The sequence below is a fragment of the Meles meles genome, chromosome 4 (assembly GCF_922984935.1).
Source record: "Meles meles chromosome 4, mMelMel3.1 paternal haplotype, whole genome shotgun sequence".
NCBI lineage: Eukaryota > Metazoa > Chordata > Mammalia > Carnivora > Mustelidae > Meles > Meles meles.
This window is the reverse complement of record NC_060069.1, coordinates 11,458,579-11,479,279: the sequence shown is the minus strand read 5'-3', so window position 1 is coordinate 11,479,279 and position 20,701 is coordinate 11,458,579. Positions and strand designations below refer to the sequence as shown.

Below are 20,701 nucleotides of genomic sequence, written 5' to 3'. Positions count from 1 at the left end.
CTCTCTGCCTACTTGTTCTCTCTCTCTCTCTTTCTGTAAAATAAATAAATAAAATCTTTTTTAAAAGGTGGGGGGAGGAGAGGGAGAAACAGGGAGCTCAGCAGAGAGCCCCACACGGATGGGACTCAATCCCACGAGCCCAGGATCATGACCTGAGCCAAAGGCAGACACTTAACAGACTGAGCCATCCAGGTGCCCCTCTAATATATGTATTTATATGTAATTATAATATGTATTTAATATTGTCCTATTAAGGACAATATGAGAGCTAAACTAATGTACTTAGTTAAAACACTTTTTACTTCAAGTTACTTTGCTCTGCAAAATACTGATGACTTTTCATCTTGTAATCTGAAACTTTAAGGTTCCATAGAGGTTTTCAAAGTATTTCTTGAGAAAGAATTGTAGCGTACATCTTAAAACTGGTTTTTAATTCATTTGTGGAAAATTGTCTGTACCTAGGAATTTGGATAACTGTCTGTTAGAGACAGTTCTAGAATGTGCTTTGTTCTAGGACCCCAAAATCAATTATAGAAGTCTTCTACTAACTTCCAACACATTAGAATGTCATGATTCGTAGCAGGTTTTCTTCATTAACGTTTTATTTTGTTTAAACCGCTCTAGTGCCTGTGAGATACACATCTTTGAGCCAGGTGCTATATGGGCATAAAATTAAGACAGTTTGCTTTCTCTAGATATTTATTACTTAATTATGAAGCCATGGCATAAACCTAAAATTGAGCAGCTACTAAAATGCCAGCTCTATGGTACAGATGATAGTGTCACAGGATAGAGATATCTGAGTATACTAACATGGTCCTGAAGACTTGGTGTAGGAGATAGAACTTGACCTGGACCATGAAGAGTACAAGGGATTTGGGCAGGAGAAAGTCATTCTGGGTAAATGGAACAAAGGGGAAAGATGAAAATGTGTATTACTAATTCCGTTAGTAGAGATTAACTGTTGTGGTTCCAGCTACAGGTTAGTGGCTTTTGAATATCAAGTTATGGCAGTAGAAGGGAGGTGATTTGTGGTGATAATAGCCACTAAAGTTGATTGAGCAGGGTAGCTACTGGTTTTAGTAAATGTGAAATTGCCTTCTTAGCTTGATCTACTGGCAGGTAAACCAGTTAGATCTCTAATATGCTTGCGGATGAGAGAATAACAACGTTGGTGGGTAGCAGTGAATTTAAAAATCAAGTTAATTAAAACACAATCTAATAATTTTTCCAAATCACTTTAAGTATACAAAGCATGTACCAAAGTAAACTAGAGTTCTCTTATTTGAAGCAGCTACAGACATCCACCAGCTCCCTGCAGAACCACATCCCCAAGGCTGAGGTTCACCATGGAGCTTCCTTGAGTGCAGTTTTGAGAACAACCAGGCATCACAACTTATTTATGAAGGGGTAAGACAAGTTTGGAGCTGATAAGGCCTAGTTAAGTCCAATGGAGCTCTGTGGACTGGAAAATGAGCATTGGAGGATCATATCCAAATACTAAATATGGGAGTTTCAGTCTGATAGCAGTGCAAATAAAAGAGAAAGGGAAAGAATTACTGAGAAAATTGTGATAAGAAATTGACAAGAAAAATGAAGCCAGGTCACAGAATGTTTTTGAAGGAGATGTTTTGAAGGAGAATGATTAGTTTTAAGCAGACTGTGGTTAAATGGGTAGTGGAGCATTACAAATAGAGGCTACATGGTAAATTAACAAATGGCACATACCTTGGAGCCCAACTACCTGTGCTTGAATACTGATTCTGCCACTGCCATATGATCTTGATTAATAAGTTCCTAAAACCTTTGTGCTTTGATTTATATGTTAAATAAGGAAACACATTCAGTTCTTAAACCCTGCAGAGTAAAGGGCTTAGAGCAGTTCTAGCATAAAGTAAGCGCTATATAAGTGTTAAATTATTGTGATTGCTGGGATTGCTGTTCTTAAATTACAGCTCATACACAGGAACACTTTCAGTACCCCGTCAAGGGCAAAATTACAGAATTGACTTCTTGCTCTAAAAGTTGTGGTTGAATCCATGTAAGTGGATGGATTCTCAGTCTCTAAATATTTCTCCTTGTACAAATGTTCTGTTCTGTTTCACTTTCTTTCACTTTATCATTTCTAACTTTCCACCTTTCTGCTTTCCCATCCTGTATAGTTTCCTCTTATTCTAGCCTGATCCTGAAATTTGCTTTACATTAAAGCTTCTACACAGGGGCGCCTGGGTGGCTCAGTGGGTTAAGCCTCTGCCTTCGGCTCTGGTCATGATCTCAGGGTCCTGGGATGGAGCCCCACATCAGGCTCCCTGCTCAGTGGGGAGCCTGCTTCTCCCTCTCTATCTGCCTGCCTCTCTGCCTACTTTTGCCTACTTGTGATTTCTCTCTCTGTCAAATAAATAAAAAATCTTTTTTTTTTAAAAAAAAAGCTTCTACACAAAATATTGAGTATATACAAGTGCAGTTTTTAGTTCCTAGTTTGCTTGTTTTTGTTTGTTTGTTTGCAAGTAGGCAGAGAGAGAGGAAGGGAAGCAGGCTCCCCGCTGCGCAGAGAGCTCGATGCGGAGCTGGATCCCAGGACCCTGTGATCATGACCTGAGCAGAAGGCAGAGGTTTTAACCCACTGAGCCACCCAGGGGCCCCTAGTTCCTAGGTTTTACTTAAGCTACCTCCCTTGTATCTAACCCTTTTCCTGGCCTGTGCTTGGGACCCACCATGAATTCCCTTTTTTCTCATAGCCTCATATGTTACCCAACTTTGTTGGCCTGTGTTTTCGTAAACTGCCTGTGGAGCTCACTGTAACACAATATATAAATCAAAATATAATTCATGATTTTTCTGAATACTTCTTTAAAAACTTTATTTTGAGGAAATTATAGATATGCCAGAAATTGTAGAAATGGTACAGAGAGATCCTTTGTTTCCTTCAACTAGGTTCTTCAAATGGTGACATCATACTGTACATTACCAAAACCAGGAAACTGATACTGGCACATACAACTAATTAAAGTGGAGACTTCTTTTGGGATTCACTAGGTTTTTTGCATTCACTCATTTGGAGGAGGATTGGATGTGGTAGTAATGTCCGTGTGAGTAATTTTATGACATTTTGTCACATGTATAGATTCGTGTAACTACCAACATGTTTAAGCTACAGAACTGTTGCATCATCGTAAAGAGCTCCTTCATGTTCTAATCACTTGTGTAGCTCTTCTGTAAAGTACCAGACCACCATATGCCTGTGGCCCAACCCCCAGGTGGTTAGCAATCACTGATCTTCCTAACCTATCTAATGTATATCATTTTCTTTCAGGATAATTGCTTATAAAAGTTATAGCTGTATTTTTGTTTGTTTTTATTTGGGGAGGGTGGAGATTTAATTTTTTTGTTGTCCTAATCATATGCACAAAATACCTTTTCTGATTACTTACAGAAGAACTTTAAGAAATGTGTAATTTAAATGATCAGATGATGAAAACCATATGATTGAATGGGTTAACCTTTGTTGTTTGAGTCCAGTGTGTGTATTGAATAATTCTAGTTGAGTTTTTTTTAGGAATACTACATTAGGATGCAATAGTTTCTTTAAAAAAACTGATAATATCTAAGAAACTTTTTTTTTTTAAAGTGGGTACCTGATACTTGTGAAATGTCTGACATGGTAAATTATTTTTAAGAATTTTTAATAAATAGCTTTTCAGTTGGTTTAAATGTTATTTTTAATTTTTTTCTTTTTTCTTTTACTTTTTGAAACCTGTACATGGTAATACCTCCAAACAATACCAAAGGCCACAAATAGTGAAAAATAACTCTTTCTCACACTTTAAACCCTAGTCTGCCAGTTCACCCAGAGGTAATTACTGTATTAGTGTCTAGAGTATCCTTCCAAAGGGTACTTACTTTATCCATATTAAGGCCTAAGTGGGTATATTAACTGCTTTTATCATAACAGTTTTTCTGAGCCTGCATTTTTTCATTTATCACTGTGCTTTAGAGACTTTTCCATTGATAAGGAACATTGAGGTCTGCTTGTTATTTTAAATTGGGAGCATAGTGTGATACTGTGATTTATAATCCTATTTCTGGCACTCAGCTCCTAAAAACCCTTGGAATTTCCTGTGAGAGAGCAATGAAAGATGTCTTTTTTGTGTTAATGATGTGACTTTTAGAAAGCTTAGAATGGAGTCTAGTTGCCTGTGGAGCCAACCTTGTGATTAGAGGATGGGGACTTTTCTCTCCCACCCGCGGGTCATCACCTTTGGGGAGTGGAAGAGCTGGAGATTAAGCTCATTTGCCAGTGGATGGCAATTTAATTGGTTGTGCCTATGTAATGAAACCTCCATAAAAACCCCTGAAGGAGGGAGTTTGGAGAGCTTCTGAATTGGTTAACCAGAAACACTTAATACTTACCATTGTGCTGGACACCTGGTATAACCAAGACGGAAGTTCTTTGTTCAGCATCTCACTCTGTTTCTCTGACATCTGGCTCTTGATTTGTATCTTCAAATATCCTTGTAATAAACTGGTAATCTAGTGAGAAACTGGTTTCCTGAACCCTGTGAACACCACAGCAAGGTGGGAGCCAGGGGAACCTCTGATTAATAGCTGTTGAGTTAGAAGAAGCGCAGGTGTACACAACCTGGACTTGCGATCGGCATTTGAAGTGGGGGCCAGGGGAAGCAGAGTTTTATAGGACTGAACCTATAGCCCGTGGGATCTAATGCTCTCCTAGTTGATAGTACCAGAATTGAGTTGAATGGCAAGACCACCTAGTATTGGAGCACTGCCTGGATGTGTGGAGGGAAGATAACCCACACATGGGATTGGATGTAGAACGCTTACATAGTGTCTTATGTTACGGACATTGATCTAGAAGTTCTCTTACCTGGTAACTTTCATAATTGGTAGTTAAGAAGTTAAATCAGTCTAACAGAGGGAACAATAAAAAGTGATCTTTAAGCATTTTACTGCAACAATGTGTACTTGCCAGCCATTTGTTTTGTAATTGAGCCAAGGCTTTTCTGTTGACACCATTGTTCATTTCTATCTTCCTTGTACAAATCTACCCCCAGTGCATTATCTTTAACCCATTTTGGGTTTCTTTAAGTGATGGGAGAATTTAGACATTGAAGAATCAAATCTCTTCATTTGTTTGCTATTTGCCTTAGTGATTCAGTTTTCAGCCACGCCCAATCCAGTAGCCCCTTTTGTGGTAGTTTACCTTTATTGAGTCTTATAGTGATGTTCAGCCTAGTGATCATAGAAACAATTTGCTTTTTTCATTCCTGTTTTATCAGTCAAATAATATTTAATTAAATCACATAGTTATGATTGCAGGCACAATTTGCACAAACTGTTGTGGTAACAAACATATCCTACCCTTGATAAATAGATACTCAGTGGTGGGAACGAAAGTGTAAGGGCTTACTGGTGGTACCCTAATAGTCAAAATACATGGTGTGCCAAAGCCACCTTTAGTTTTACTCAGGAAATAGAGACTGTTGATTAATCCTATGAGTTGGTTAAATGAAGGTTGATCAGGAACTTCTTGTGTTTCATTTTAATCATTCCCCTTTGGTGGGCATTTAAATGTTTCCATTATTTTCCTTCCTACAATAATCTATAAATATACTTAATTATTTTGTTTGCATATACATTAGATTATCTTTATCTTAAAAAGATTCCTTGAAATAAAATTAGTACATACAAGGGGATAGTCATTTTTTTATTTTAATAAATTTTGTTGAAGAGACCTTAAATATTTTATTGTGTAATTTTCAGTATTTATTGCAATAAATTAAATATGATTCGTAAATTTATTTCTTTTAAAATTAACCAAAGTGTTCCTTTTTTCCTTCAATTTGATTTGTGGAGAGGAAAACTATGCTCATGAGTCATAAAATACATGAGTAGTATTCAAGGCATTGAGTCATAGAATTGCAGACATCTCTTACACATAAGTGACTCACTTTGTGTGTGCACTGTGTGTGTGGTTTATCCTTTGTAATAGATATGTTTCTCAATTTGAGTAAGTCTGATCATACTTAAACATTCTAGGGAAGTTTGCTGCCTTAATGATTAACACTGAAAAGCCTTAAACCAAGGATCTTTTATTAAAATGATTAAATTAGGATTCAGCTTTGAATAAAGCCTGGGATTTTGGTGGTTCTATGTTAGCTTTTTCAACAACTATTCACTGATTTTTGTGCAAAGCATTCTGTTTGCTGAGGTATATATTGGAATTAAAAAACATGCTCTTATGGAAATTAATTGCAGTTAGACGAGCTCTTGGCTTATTAAATAACATTAATAGTCACTATGCCAACCTTCTTTTACTGAAATACCTGTTACTATTATAAGGACAAAAACAATGTTACAAATATATTAAAATTATATAAAGAAGCCAGTGATAATTGTTTTACACACATATTTATAATACCTTTATATGCTACTGTTAAACCTTTTTTGGATTGCCTATTAATATTTTTTTAACCCCTCTTTTGACTAGCAGCTTTTTTTTCCTAATTTATTCTCAGTTGTCTGTTCTTTCTTAGAATAAGTGGGGTATTAACCAAACTAGAAAATTATTATGATGTGAAATAAACTCACTCATTTTCTTAAATCTTGAAAGCTAATATGGTAAAATAGCCCCCCAATACAATACCTATTTAAATGAGAAATTTAGGGATACCTGGGTGGGTCAGTCTGTTAAGCATCTGCCTTCAGCTCAGGTCATGATCCCAGGGTTCTGGGATCAAGTCCCATATCAGACTCCTTGCTCAGCAGGGAAACTGCTTCTCTGCGTCCCTCTCCCTCTGCTCTCTCTCTCTCTCTGGGCTCTCACACACAAATATATTTTAAATTCTTTTGTTTGTTTGTTTAAGATTTTTATTTATTTATTTGACAGGCTGGATCACAAGTAGGCAGAGAGGCAGAGAGAGAGAGGAAGGGAAGCAGGCTCCCTGCCAAGCAGAGAGCCTGACCTGGGACTTGATCCCAGGACCCTGGGATCACGACCTGAGCCGAAGGCAGAGGCTTTAACCCACTGAGCCACCCAGGCACCCCACACACAAATATATTTTAAAAAGAGAAATTGATTTCTCCTAGTAGTTATAGGAGTTAGTGGTTCAGGTTTGTGAAGTAAGTCTGTTCTATAAGATCATTCAAAATCATGACTGTCTTCCAGGATATTGGCCTACCTCTGTAGGGTTAAAAGCTGGCTCAGTTTCACATCTGCCTTCCAGCCTGTGAGAAGTGGGAAAGTATTAATCCAGATGTAAGGTGACTGTCTTTTAAGTTGAGGATGACCTGAAAGTTGTCTCTTTACTTCCAGTTGACATACCACACTGGTCCACATTAAGTAACAAAATTTAAAGGCAGACTTAGGAGTATATTCTCTTACTGCATGGGTAAATTACTAGATGCAACTTTATTCCTATGGACAAACGGAAAATAAATAATGGAAAACAATTAACAGTCTATCTCAAATCCTCTATCCAAAAAATGGGTGTAAATTTCAGCATAAGTCTAAATAAATAGCTTTCTCAGAAACAAGAAAGCTCTGGGTTGGTTCATTCGGCACAGGTCATGATCCCAGGCTCCTGGGATTGAGCCCCATATTGGGCTTTCTGCTCCGTGGAGAGACAGCTTCTCCCTCTCCTCTGGCGTTTGCTCTTCCTCTCATTATCTCTCTCTCTTTCTCAGATAAATAAATCTTTAAAAAAGAAAAAGAGGGGCGCCTGGGTGGCTCAGTGGTTTAAGCCTCTGCCTTCGGCTCAGGTCATGATCTCAGGGTCCTGGGATCGAGCCCCGCATCGGGCTCTCTGCTCAGTGGGGAGCCTGTTTCTCCCTCTCTCTCTGCCTGCCTCTCTGCCTACTTGTGACCTCTCTCTGTCAAATAAATAAGTAAAATAAAAAAAAAAGAAACAACATTTTTGTAACTTTACATGAGGCGTAAATATGATTAAAAATCCCTGAATGTGATTCTGTCTCAAGATCTTGCTTCTCAAACTGGTTATCATTGGTGTTTGGTGGGGGGGAAGGAGGTACATCAAGCCTTGCATTAGGTGTATCTTCTTTCTTGACGGAAGATTTGAAAGAGTATTTTTTTTTTAATTGAAGTATAACTAAATACATTATTATATTAATTTCAGGTGTACAGTGTAATGATTGAACAGTTTTATACATTTCTCAGTGCTTGTTGAGATAGGTGTACTCTGAAACCCCTTTATTTATTTTACCCATTCCCTCAACCCACCTCCCCTCTGGCAACTACCAATTTATTCTCTATATTTTAGAGTGGGTTTGGTTGGTTTTTGATGGTTTTTTTTGTTTGTTTGTTTGTTTTGGTCTCTTTTTTTCTTTGTTCATTTGTTTTATTTCATAAATTCCTCATAAATTCATATGGTATTTGTCTTTCTCTGAATGACTCATTTCACTTAGGTACACTTAGGTCCATCCATGTTGTTGCAAATGGCAAGATTTTGTTCTTTTTTATGGCTAAATAATAGTCCATTGTGTATGTGTACACGTCGTCTTTTTTTTTTTTTAAGATTTTATTTATTTATTTGACAGACAGAGAACACAAGTAGGCAGAGAGGCAGGCAGAGAGAGGGGGGAGGCAGGCTCCCTGCCAAGCAGAGAGCCCCATTCGGGGCTCGATCCCAGGACCCTGGGATCATGACCTGAGCTGAAGGCAGAGGCTTAACCCACTGAGCCACCCAGGCGCCCCTACACGTCTTCTTTATCCAGTTATCTGTGGGTGGACATTTGAGCTGCTTTCATAGTTTAGCTATTATATACAATGCTACAATAAACATAGGGGTGCACATGTTTCCCTTCGAATTAGTATTTTTTTTGTTTCCTTTGGGTAAATAGCCAGTTGTGGAATTACTGGGTCCTATGGTAATTCTATTTTAATTTTTTGAGGAACCTTCATAGTGTTTTGCACAGTGGCTACGCTGCATGCCCACCAACAGTGCACAGGATTCCTTTCTCTCCACATCCTTGCCAACTCTTGTTATTTCTTGTCCTTTTGACTTCAGCCATTCTTACAGGTGTAAAATGATATCTCATTATGGTTTTAATTTGATTTCCTGATGATGAGTGATGGTAGTTAGGTTAATGTGTCTGTTGACTATGTGCATGTCTTCGGAAAAATGTCTATTCAGGTCCTCTGCCCATTTTTTGATTGGATTGCTTGTTTTTTTGGTCTTGAGTCATTTAGATTCTTGATGTATTTTGGGTATTAACCTCTTGTGGGATTTCTCAATTGCAAGTATCTCTTCCCATTCAGTAGATTGCCCTTTTGTTTTGTTGATGGTTTCCTTCACTGGGCAAAATAGAAGACTATGTATTTTTTATATTTCCAAAGATAAGAATATATTTTAAAGCCACAAATAAAATTGGCAGGAATTTTAAGAAATCCTTAAGATTGTTTTAAGGGATAGCTTCAAATCCCCAGAGAAAAATTTGAGGGTACCTGTGGAAACATTTTTTGATACTCAAACCTTTTGTTAAGGTTTGTTTTATTTAGGTAGGGCAACAGTTCCAAACTGTGTAAAACTGTGGAAGTATATCGAGGGGAAAAATAAGATGAAATAAAGGAAATTTGCCTATGTATATCAGCAGCATAGGCATTTTTATTCAAAGAAAGCCTAAGAAGCTATTTCTCTGTCACCTTAGATTTTATTTTTGCTCTACTTAATAAAGCCGTTCCTTTAAGACCAAAAAAAAAAAAGGGGGTTTTTTTGGCCTTTCTTGTCCTAGCACAGAAAAAATCTGTTAATGGGTTGCTTAGACTAGGGTTATGGAACCAGTAAGTAGGTAGTTAATGGTTTTCCTTCATTTAAAGTATACTGAAATTGATTTTATGTTGAAGCTTACATTCCACATTTCCTCTTCTTATAGGACAATGAAAAGAGAACTCCACTACACGCTGCTGCCTATCTTGGAGATGCAGAAATCATTGAACTGCTTATTTTATCTGGTATGGTAAAGCTCTGGTTAATAAGAGCCCATCATGCAGATTTTTGTCAAATTAATATTTATGAAACCTGGTTGACTGTTTCTGTATATTTGTTTCGAAGTGCCAGGTACTTTTCTCGTGCTTAGAGTATGTCGAAGAGCAAAACAAAGATGACTGCTCTTGGGGGGTATATACTCCAATACGGAAAACAGGCTGTAAATACAAGTAAATGTTAGAGCATGTTAAAAGATGATGAAGTGCTACAGAAAAATGAAAAAGTAGGACAGGATAATAGAGTGAGATGAACAATATCTACGCTCAGGCTTACATAGAATATTCAGAGTAGGCCTGATTAACCACAGAGTGAGGGGGAGACAATTGCAGTTCTGCTAGAAGGAGGTGATGTGGCTTGGACCAAGCGCGGGAGTGGAGGGAGTGCGAAATGGGGTGATTGGGATATATTTTGAAAGCGATGCCAGCAAGATGTCTGTCTTTAAATAGCTTTTATCTGACTCTTTTTGAGGGCCTGTAAAATAGAAACCTGTACTTTATCTTTTAATTTCTCCTAAACTGTTTAAGACTTTGCAGTATGCAGTAATGGTGGAACTGTTTCTTACGGAATAGCTCCTATTGTGATCAGACTGCCTGCAGTCAAACAGAGCTTAAAAATATTTTTGTTGTAGCCAGATTATTATATTTATTGGAAAAGGATGCACATTTTTGTATTGTGCTTATGTTGCCAGATTATAGATTGACACATAATGCAATTGGAGAAATAGTATCATTCATTTCATATTTGGGAGAGGGAGCACTGACAGAATTTTTGAATGAAGATCTCATTTGGTAGCCTAAATAGAGGGGTGCCTGGGTAGCTCGGTTACTTAAGCATCTTACTCTTGATTTAAGCTCAGGTCTGATCTCAGGGTCATGAGATTGAACCCTGCATCAGTGCTAGACATGGAACCTGCTTGAGATTCTCTCTCTCCCTCTGCTTGTGCTCTCTTCTGCTCTCTCTAAAAAAAAAAAAAAAAAAAAAAAAACCTAAACAGAATTTTGTCATTTCATAAATATATAAAAAATTTAAAATCTGGGTTTTATAACAGATTGCATGATCATATAGAATTAAGTATAGCTGAATATTGACCCAGCTAGTACTTTTTTTTGTTGAATTGTTAGTTTCCCTGTTATGACATATACATTACTTAGTGCTCCCCAGCTGATATTCTGTTAGTTTTTTTCATGAGTAACATCATCATAGAAGCACTTTCTTGAAGGTATCTGTTCCTCTATAGATGCTAGCTCACTAGTTAGCATCTTAAATTTACTAGAAATGAGAACTGAGGAGGTAAAAGAAAAAAATCATATTTCCTCTTAATTGAGGCTTCTATTATAATAATATGAATTGATAGGTTTAAGATTTTTTTTTTTTTTTAATTCATTTGACAGAGATCACAAGCAGGCAGAGAGAGAGAGGGGAAGCAGGCTCCCTGCCAAGGAGAGAGCCCGATGCGGGACTCGATCCCAGGATCCCGAGATCATGACCTGAGTCTAAGGCAGAGGCTTAACCCACTGAGCCACCCAGGTGTCCCTGGGATATAGGTTTATATATGCGGTTTTCTTTACAAACATTGTCTAAGAAACAGTTTCTTTTTTCTTTATGACATAGCTATGTTAGAAACAGTACATTCTAGTTAGTTTAATGTCTTGGACTTTGGATAAGAACTCTACTTCATTTTTTATTTTAACACAGATTTCTGTTCATTTACTTCTATTTTAACTTAAGCCATTTTATGGCTTAAAGTGGAGGGTTCTTCTTCCCATTTTTAGTTTATAACCTATGAGAAACTCTTCAGATGTTCCATTTGACTCACTACCTGGCTTTTAAAGTGAATTTTTGCATCAGGGATTTTGAGCTACTTACAGAGGGTTGACTTCTTGATATTTGTAAGTACGATAGTCAGATGAGCTTTATGAATATGGTAATATCAGATATCAGCTTTGAAATAAGCATTTGAGAGAATGCCTAATTTCTTTTAAATAATTCAAAGAGAAATAATGTATAAAATTAACCACTCTATATCTATAGATGCTATTTCAACTTGTCTTGGAAAACTACTTTTAATATTATATTGTGTTTTACCAGTTTCATGAGGTAATAGCTCATGTAGCTGTTTTTGGCTAGAAAAATAAAGTCGCTAATTAATTTATAGTTTTTAGAATAAAACTAAGTTTTTACATTAGTCTCATACTATATTTTCCTTGCTCCAAATTTCTTTTGACTTCTATTTCTACTACTCTCCCTTTTGCACATTCTACTCTAATGACACTGGCTTACCATCTCTGGTAAGCCAGTTTGAAATGTTCCTTCTTTAGCCTCAAATTCTCTTTTCTCAGGTCACCACATGACTTGTTCCTTTACTTGTCTTTTTTATGTCCTTCCTGAAATGTTACCTCTGGGATGAAGTTGTCCCTGATCACTGCCACCACTGCCACCATCCTTTTCCTCTCCATGTTATCTGTTTTTTTCTAGTACTTATTGCTATCTGATATCCTTTTAAAATTTTACTTAGTCATTTCCTATCGTTCTCTCCTTACTAGACTGTAAACTCCCGTGGTGGGGTGGGAAGGGGAGGGGCAAAAGGAGAGGGAGAGAGAGAATCTTAAGCAGGCTCCCTACCCAGCACAAGGGGTGTGTTGGTTGCGGGGCCAGGACACTCCATCTCATGACCCTGAGGTCATGACCTGAGCCAAAATCAAGAGTCAGATGCTTAACTGACTGAACCACCCGGACTCCCCAGTAATACAAGTTTAAGCTTTACATTTTGATCTCAGTTTCCCAAGTCTTTAGTTTAAGTGAAAATGGGAGAGGTGGAAATGTGGGAATGTGGGGTTGCAGGGTTCAGGTAAGTAAAAAGGAAAGAAAACAAATGATTTGTTTGTTCTTCAGACTGCCACCTAGGCTCTAAGAAAAAATAAATAAATAAAAACTTACTTGGATCTGGAATAAAATGAGCTGGAATGAAATCCAAGGCCAAGTTTCTACTAAACCAGAACCTTCATTTTCAACTTATAGATGAAAAATAAATAAATAAACCAGTCTGTATGTTGCCATGAGAGGCACTGCAGATAGTGTCCAGACAGGTTTAGGTGCAAATCTTGATCCAGGCTAGTAGCACCTCTGTGATCTTTGGGAAGTTATTTAATCTCTCAGGCTCAATTTCCTTTTCCAAAAAGTAGAAATAATAAACATTTTATAGGTTTAAAGCAAATGAGATGTTGCAGTTAAGATACCTAGAAAAGCCACTGGTACATCATAGATACTCAAAATTTGGTTATTAATATATTTTTTTTTAAGCAGCCCTTCTTTCTTTACTCAGCTTTATTTGGTCCTGCCAAATAAGTAAATTCCTGGTGTCAGGAATTACCTCTTTTTAAAAAGTGATTTTTAGATATAGTCTCTTAAAAATTCTCTCCTCCCCATTGTGAAATCCAGTCACAGTCTGAAATGATAAACTGGAAAGAGTTATTTAACTGTGAGGGAAGTATGGATAAGAGTTTATTTCCACAGTCCAGAGAGACAGTGAAACAAAATAGACTCTGTATAGAGTATTCTTACTCAACAAATTCTAGAATTTAAAAAAAAAAAGCCTTTAAAACTATAGGTAAGTACATAAGTGTCTTACTGAACACAGCCCCAGTAGCTCAGCAAATAATGAGTGAAAAGGCTCTTATAATTTGTAGAAAATATAGCTCTAACAAGTCAGAAGATGAGGGAGTAATTAGAAATGTGTTCCTAACTTTTAAAGTTCATGCTGTATGGATTGACTATCATGACCTTCTATAAAAATACATTTTTATATAGTTGAATACTGAAATCTGAGTCAGAAGGAATTTTAGTTTGATGGGTTTTAATATTTGCCATAATTTTATGTATTTGAAGGTTCATGCTGATATGTATAAAATTAATAATTTTTAAAATATTCTTTCGTGTTATATCAATTTAAAATTCCCATTAACTCTTTGACAGTTGATTAGAATAGTTTTATGGAGGATGTACTAGATAACTTAGAAATCAAAACGTATAAGGTAGCTACTGAATTCTAAGTATTACAAATAAATTTCCAGAATAACAAGCTAATAAAAACTAATTATATTCAAAGAATTTTTAGATAGTAAATAAAATAAGACATTGGGCTTAAAGTACACATTAGAGCGGTTGGATTTAGCAGGTGTTTACAGAATATTCTATCCAAATGCATCAGAATATACATTCTTCTCAAGCATATGTGGAAGGTTCTCCAGGATCATGTTAGGCCACAAAACAGCTTTTCATAATTAAGACTGAAATCTCATCTAGCATCTTTTCAACCACAGTGATCTGAAACTAGAAATCAAAAGAATGAAGCTGAAAATTCACAAATATGTGGGGGGTTAAACATTACTGAACAACCAGTAGGTCAAAAAAGAAAGAACTAAAAATATCTTGAGACCAGTGAAAATGAAAGTACAGCATACTTAAAACTTAATGGGATATGGCAAAAGCAATTCTGAGAGAGAAGTTCATAGCAATAAATGCCTGCATTAATAGAAAAAAGAAAACTCATCCTGGCTTTTCACCTCAAGGAATAAGAAAAAAACAAGCCCAAAGTTACTAGAAAGAAGAGGATAACAAAGATCAGAGTAGAAATAAGTGAAAAATTTTTTTCCTATATAATCTTTTTTTTAATTAATATATAATGTATTATTTATTCCAGAGGTACAGGTCTGTGATTCATCACTCTTACACAATTCACAATGTTCACCATAGCACATAACCCTCACCAGTGTCCATCACCCAGCCACCCAATCCCTCCTACCCTTCTCCCCTCCAACAACCCTCAGTTTCTTTCCTGAGATTAGGAGTCTCTTAATCTCTTGTTTCATTTTTCCCTCCCTTCCCCTCTGTCTTATTTCTCAGATTCCTCATATCAATGAGATCATGTGATAATTGTCTTTCTCTGATTGACTTATTTCACATAACATAATACCTTCTAGTTCCATCATCATTGCAAATGGGAAGATTTCATTTTTCTCTCTGATGGCTGCATAATAATCCATTGTATTTATGTATTTATACATACATAATTACATGTATTTATGTATTTATACATACATAATACATATTTATACATAAATACATATTTATACATACATAAATACATGTATTTATGTATGGATGGATACATAGATATAGATAGATATACCACATCTTCTTTATCCATTCATCTGTTGATGGACATCTAGGCTCTTCCCATAGTTTGGCTATTTTGGACATTGCTGCTATAAACATTGGGGTGCAGCTGCCCCTTCAGGTCACTGCATTTGTGTCTTTGGGGCAAAAACCGTAGTACAATTGTTGGGTCGTAGGGTAGCTCTGTTTTCAACTTTTTGAGGAACCTCTATACTGTTTTCCAGAGTGGCTGTATCAGCTTGCATTCCCACCAGCAGTGTAGGAGGGCTCCCCATTCTCTGTATCCTTGCCAGCACCTGCCGTTTCCTGACTTGTTCATTTTAGCCATTCTAACTGGTGTGAGGTGGTATCTCACTGTGGTTTTATTTGAATTTCCCTGATGCTGAGTGATGTTGAGCATTTTTTATGTGTCTCTTGTCCATTTGGATGTCTCCTTTGTAGAAATGTCTGTTCATATCTTCTGCCCATTTCTTGATTGGATTATTTGTTCTTTGGGTGTTGAGTTTGAGAAATTCTTTATAGATTTTGGGTATTAGCCCTTTATCTGATATGTCATTTGCAAATATCTTCTCCCATTCTGTCGGATGTCTTTGGTTTTGTTGACTGTTTCCTTTGCTGTGCAAAATCTTTTGATCTTGAAGTCCCAGTAGTTCATTTTTGCCTTTGTTTCCCTTGCCTTTGGAGACATGTCTAGCAAGAAGTTGCTGTGGCTGAGGTCACAGAGGTTGGTACCTGTGTTCTTCTCAAGGATTTTGATGGATTCCTGTCTCAGATTGAGGTCTTTCATCCATTTTGAGTCTTATTTTTATGTGTGGTGTAAGGAAATGGCCCAGTTTCATTCTTCTGAATGTGGCTGTCCAATTTTCCCAACACCATTTGTTGAGGAGATGGTCTTTTTTCCACAGGACAATTCTTTTCCTACTTTGTCAAAGATTAGTTGACTATAGAGTTGAGAGTCCCATTTCTGGCTTCTCTATTCTTTTCCATTGATCTGTGTGTCTGTTTTTGTGCCAGTGCCATACTGTCTTGATGATCACAGCTTTGTAATAGAGTCTGAAGTCTGGAATTGTGATGCCATCAGCTTTGGTTTTCTTTTTCAACGTTCCTCTGGCTATTTGGGGTCTTTTCTGGTTCCATACAAGTTTTAGTTTTGTTTGTTTCACTTCTTTGAAAAAAATTGATGGTATTTTGATACGGATTGCATTGAATGTGTGGATTGCTCTAGGTAGCATAGACATTTTCACAATATCTGTTCTTCCAGTTCATGAACATGAAACATTTTTCCATTTCTTTGTGTCTTTCTCAATTTCTTTCATGAGTATTCTATAGTTTTCTGAGAAAATAAGTGAAATTTTTAAAAACAAAAGAAAATCAGTGAAACTAAGAGCTCATTTAAAAACAAAAATAAACAAGGGGTGCCTGGGTGGCTCAGTGGGTTAAACCTCTGCCTTCCGCTCAGGTCATGATCTCAGGGTTCTGGGATCAAGCCCTGCATCAGGCTCTCTGCTCAGCAGGGAGCCTGCTTCCCCTCTCTCTCTGCCTACTTGTGATCACTCTCTCTCTCTGTCAAATAAATAAAATCTTTAAAAAATATAAACAAAACAGACAAACCTTTAACTAGACTTACCAAGAAAAAGGAGAGTACTCAAGTTAAATAAGATCAGGAGACATTCCAGCTGATACGACAGAAATATAAAGGACTGTAAGAGACAATGAATAGTTATATGTGTGGTTAAGTCGGTTAAGCAGCTACCCTTCAGCTCAGGTTATGATCACAGGGTCTTGGGATCGAGCCCTGCATCAGGCTTCCTGCTCCATGGGAAGCCTGCTTCTCCCTCTCCCATTTCCCCTGCTTGTGCTCCCTCTCTTGCTGTGTCTCCCTCTTTCAAATAAGTACAGAAAAAAAAAAAAAAAAAAGACCTGAAACTATAAAATTTCTAGAAGAAAACAAAGGGGATAAGTTCCTTGATATCATTCTTTACAGTGATTTCTTTTTTTTCCTTTTGCCTTTTTTTCTTTTTCTTTTTCTTTTCTTTTTTTTTTTTTTTTTTTTTTTTTTGCATTTGACAACAGAAGCAGAAATAATAAGCAGGACTACATTGAACTAAAAGGCTTCTTCAGTACAGCAAAGGAAACCAACAAAATGAAACGGCAACCTACAGAATGGGAGAAAATATATGCAAATCATATAGCTGATAAGAGATTGATATCCAAAATATAGAAAACTCACACAAATCAGTAACAAAACAAACAATCTAATTAAAACATGGGCAGAGGAACTGAAGAGACATTTTTTCAAAGGAGACATACATATGGCCAACAGGTATATAAAGATGCTCAGCATCACCATTCATCAGGGAAATGCAAAGCAAAACCACAATGAGATATCACCTCACCCTTGGTAGAATGGTTTTTATGAAAAATACAAGAGATAAAAAGTACTGGAGAGGATGTGAAGAAAAGGGAACCCTTGTATACTATTGGAAAGAATGTAAATTGGTATAGCTACCAATGGATAAAGTTCCTCGGAAAATTAAAAATGGAAGGGGACCATGGGATCCAGCAATTCCAATTCTGACTTTGTATCCAAAGGAATTGAAATCACTACCTCAAAGAGATATCTGCACTCCCGTATGAGTGTAGCATTATTCACAGTTGCCAAGACATGGAAACTTAAGTGTCTGTCAATGAATGGAAAAAGAAGTTTTATTTTATATATGTGTGTGTGTGTATATATTCCATTTTATTTTATATGTGTGTGTGTATATATTCCATTATATGTATCCATTATATGTATACCTGTGTGTGTGTGTGTGTATATATATATATACATATATATATATTCCTTATATATATATATAAGGACTATATATAGTCCTTATTCATAGCTTCTCTAGCCCTAAGTTTTTTATATATACATACATATATATATATATACACACACACACACATATGTATACATATAATGGAATATTATTCAGCCATAAAAACAATATCTTGTCAGTCTGGACCTTGAGAGCCCTATGCTGAATGAAATAAGTTAGAGAAAGATAAGTAATCCATGATCTCACATTTATGGTGGAATCTGAAAAACCTGAACTCCTAAAAACAGAAGAGGTTAGTGGTTGCCAGGAGTAGGGGAAATGTGCAAAGGCAATCAAAAGGTACAGACTTCTAGTTTATAAGATAAGGAAGTTCTGGGGGTGTAATGTGCAGCATGGTAGCTATAGTAAACAATATTGTGTATTTGAAAGTTACTAGGAGAGTAGATCATCAAAGTTCTTTTCACACAAAAAAATTTTAACTGTGAGGTGTTGGATATTAACTAAACATAACTTTTCATAATACATACATATCGAATCGTGTGCCTTTTAAACTAATAGTGTTATGTCAATTATATCTCAAACTGTAAGAAAAATAATAAATATTACTCAGAACAGTAGTCTTCTTGCAGTGTACTTGAAGTTTACAAACTTAAACTTTAAACTTAAAGTAGACTTTAAGTTTGGGTAGTGGTGCTTCAAGGGTTGTCCTTAAATTTGGTGTAAATGCTGTGGTTGTTGAGGGCCAGGTTTGAGACTTATTTCAAATTCTGCCTCCACCACCAACCTTATAATCATATTGAATGAATTTTTAAATAAGTTTGTTTAGAAATTAGAATTTCATCTAGGTTTTTGATCTGATCGAGTCTCTAGATCAAGAAGAGAATGAAATACATGGAGAGGAAAGTAGGCAACAAAATTAGGCTAATTTGTGCTATCAGAAAAAATTGGTAGTGTAGAAAGTTCAGGATAGATTGCTCCTGCCTTTTATATTAATTATTAGTGACATTTTACAATAGTAATTAGGTTAACCTTAACTGTCACCATCTTAAGAAAATTAAGCAATATGAAATAATAATCTCCATTGAGCTCTTGCGTTATACCAGAGTCATGAAATGCTTCCCAAAAAACGCAATAAATATTCTAGTTTTGTGTTATAAAAACTACTTTGGTATCAGTGGCAAGGTTATTTGTTGCTACAGTATTTCTCTAAAATGAAAAACGAAGAAGATAAAAAGGTTGATATCAACCTATAGAGCCATGTCCTTCCATGTTCATGTTTCAGATTTTGATTGTTGATGAGAAATTAGGAAACTGTGTTCTCTAATTTGTTCCAGTCTGTGTTTTCATTCTTAAAAATTATGACTTCACATATTTTGTAATCAGAATTCTGTTTTCACACATACCCTAGTCCTTATTCATAGCTTCTCTAGCCCTAAGTTTTTTATTTTTATTTATCTCTTGGTTGAATAGACATCACCATCCTCAAGTTTTTGGAGGGTTAGGTTTTTTTTTCTTTTAATATTTAGTAAGAGCTCATGGATGTCATATTCTTACTTATTTGAGACTATTGCCTTTTTTATTTAAATGAAGGGTAGATTGACTACTCTTAAAATTCTTGATTCACGCTCTTTCCTCACAACTTTATTGATGTTACTCCAGTGTCTTCTAGCATTGAGTGGAAGTTTTGGATCAGGCTCTTCTCTTCTCACCATTTCTGTTCCCCCATACCACCCTCTACCACCATGGTCACTTCTTTTCTGCCTGGATGCCTGTAGGATTCAATTCTTTATCCCTAAAATTCAGTTCTAACTTAGGCTAAATCTATTGATTATTTTTGCTGGGACATAATGTGAGTGTGCATTTTTAGTTCTGAAACTTAGATTTTTATTTCATGTATATTTTCTGTTAAGCCTTTGAGTATTTTATTTCCATGTTTTTCTGTCTGTATCAGGCACTATTCTAGGTGCTGCAGGTAAAACAATGAATAAAACAGATGCAAGTCCCAGCCTTTGTGGAGTTTATGTTTTGGTGGGGGAGATAGTAACAAGTTAATATACATAGCTTGTCTTGTGATAATTGCTGTGGGAACATTAAAGGAATATATGTTGGGTGAGGGTCAGTTGCTGTTTTATATTAGATTATCAGAAAAGGGTTCAGTGATACATGACATTTGAGCAGATAACTGAAGGATATGGGGAAGCAAGCCTTGCATACCAGGCGGGTATTTGGTGGAAACTGAAGAGAAGAACAAACACCATGAGGTGGTAGTATGTTTGGAGGCAATTGAAAAAGAACGGGAGATGAAGTAGAGGAGGTGGCAAGGTTGCAAATCATGGGTGGCCTTGTAGGCTTTCACAAGGCTTGTCTTGGCCCTTAAAGTGATGTGGAAGACACATCACTTTTGTGATGTTTTGAGTGGAGTTTTGAGTGGAGTAAGTTTTGAGTGGAGTGACATGGGTTTTTAAAGATTCACTCTGACTTGGGTTTTTAAAGATTCACTCTGGCTGTGTTCAGATTCTTAGCTGTGTTCTAAATTGTGTTTATTCTGTTTTTGTTACTTCTAGGCTTTTATCTGTAATTGTTTTATTTTTCTTTTTTTCTTTCCTATCTCTGCTAGCTCTCATCTCTTTGCATTGTCTGTCCTGCCTCTGTCTTGGAACCCTTTGAGATCTCTCTTCA

At 36.4% G+C, this 20,701-nt stretch overlaps 1 protein-coding gene across 9 annotated transcripts in view; it reads left to right on the top strand.

Moving 5' to 3' along the window:
- The window catches only part of ANKRD28 (ankyrin repeat domain 28), a 210,367-nt gene that overhangs the window by 116,873 nt on the left and 72,793 nt on the right, over window positions 1-20,701 (top strand). For all 9 annotated transcript variants that reach the window (XM_046001800.1, XM_046001798.1, XM_046001799.1 and 6 more), the window contains one exon: window positions 9,910-9,988. In XM_046001800.1, the coding sequence (XP_045857756.1) occupies window positions 9,910-9,988 (79 nt within the window). The remainder of the gene's footprint in view (window positions 1-9,909; window positions 9,989-20,701) is intronic.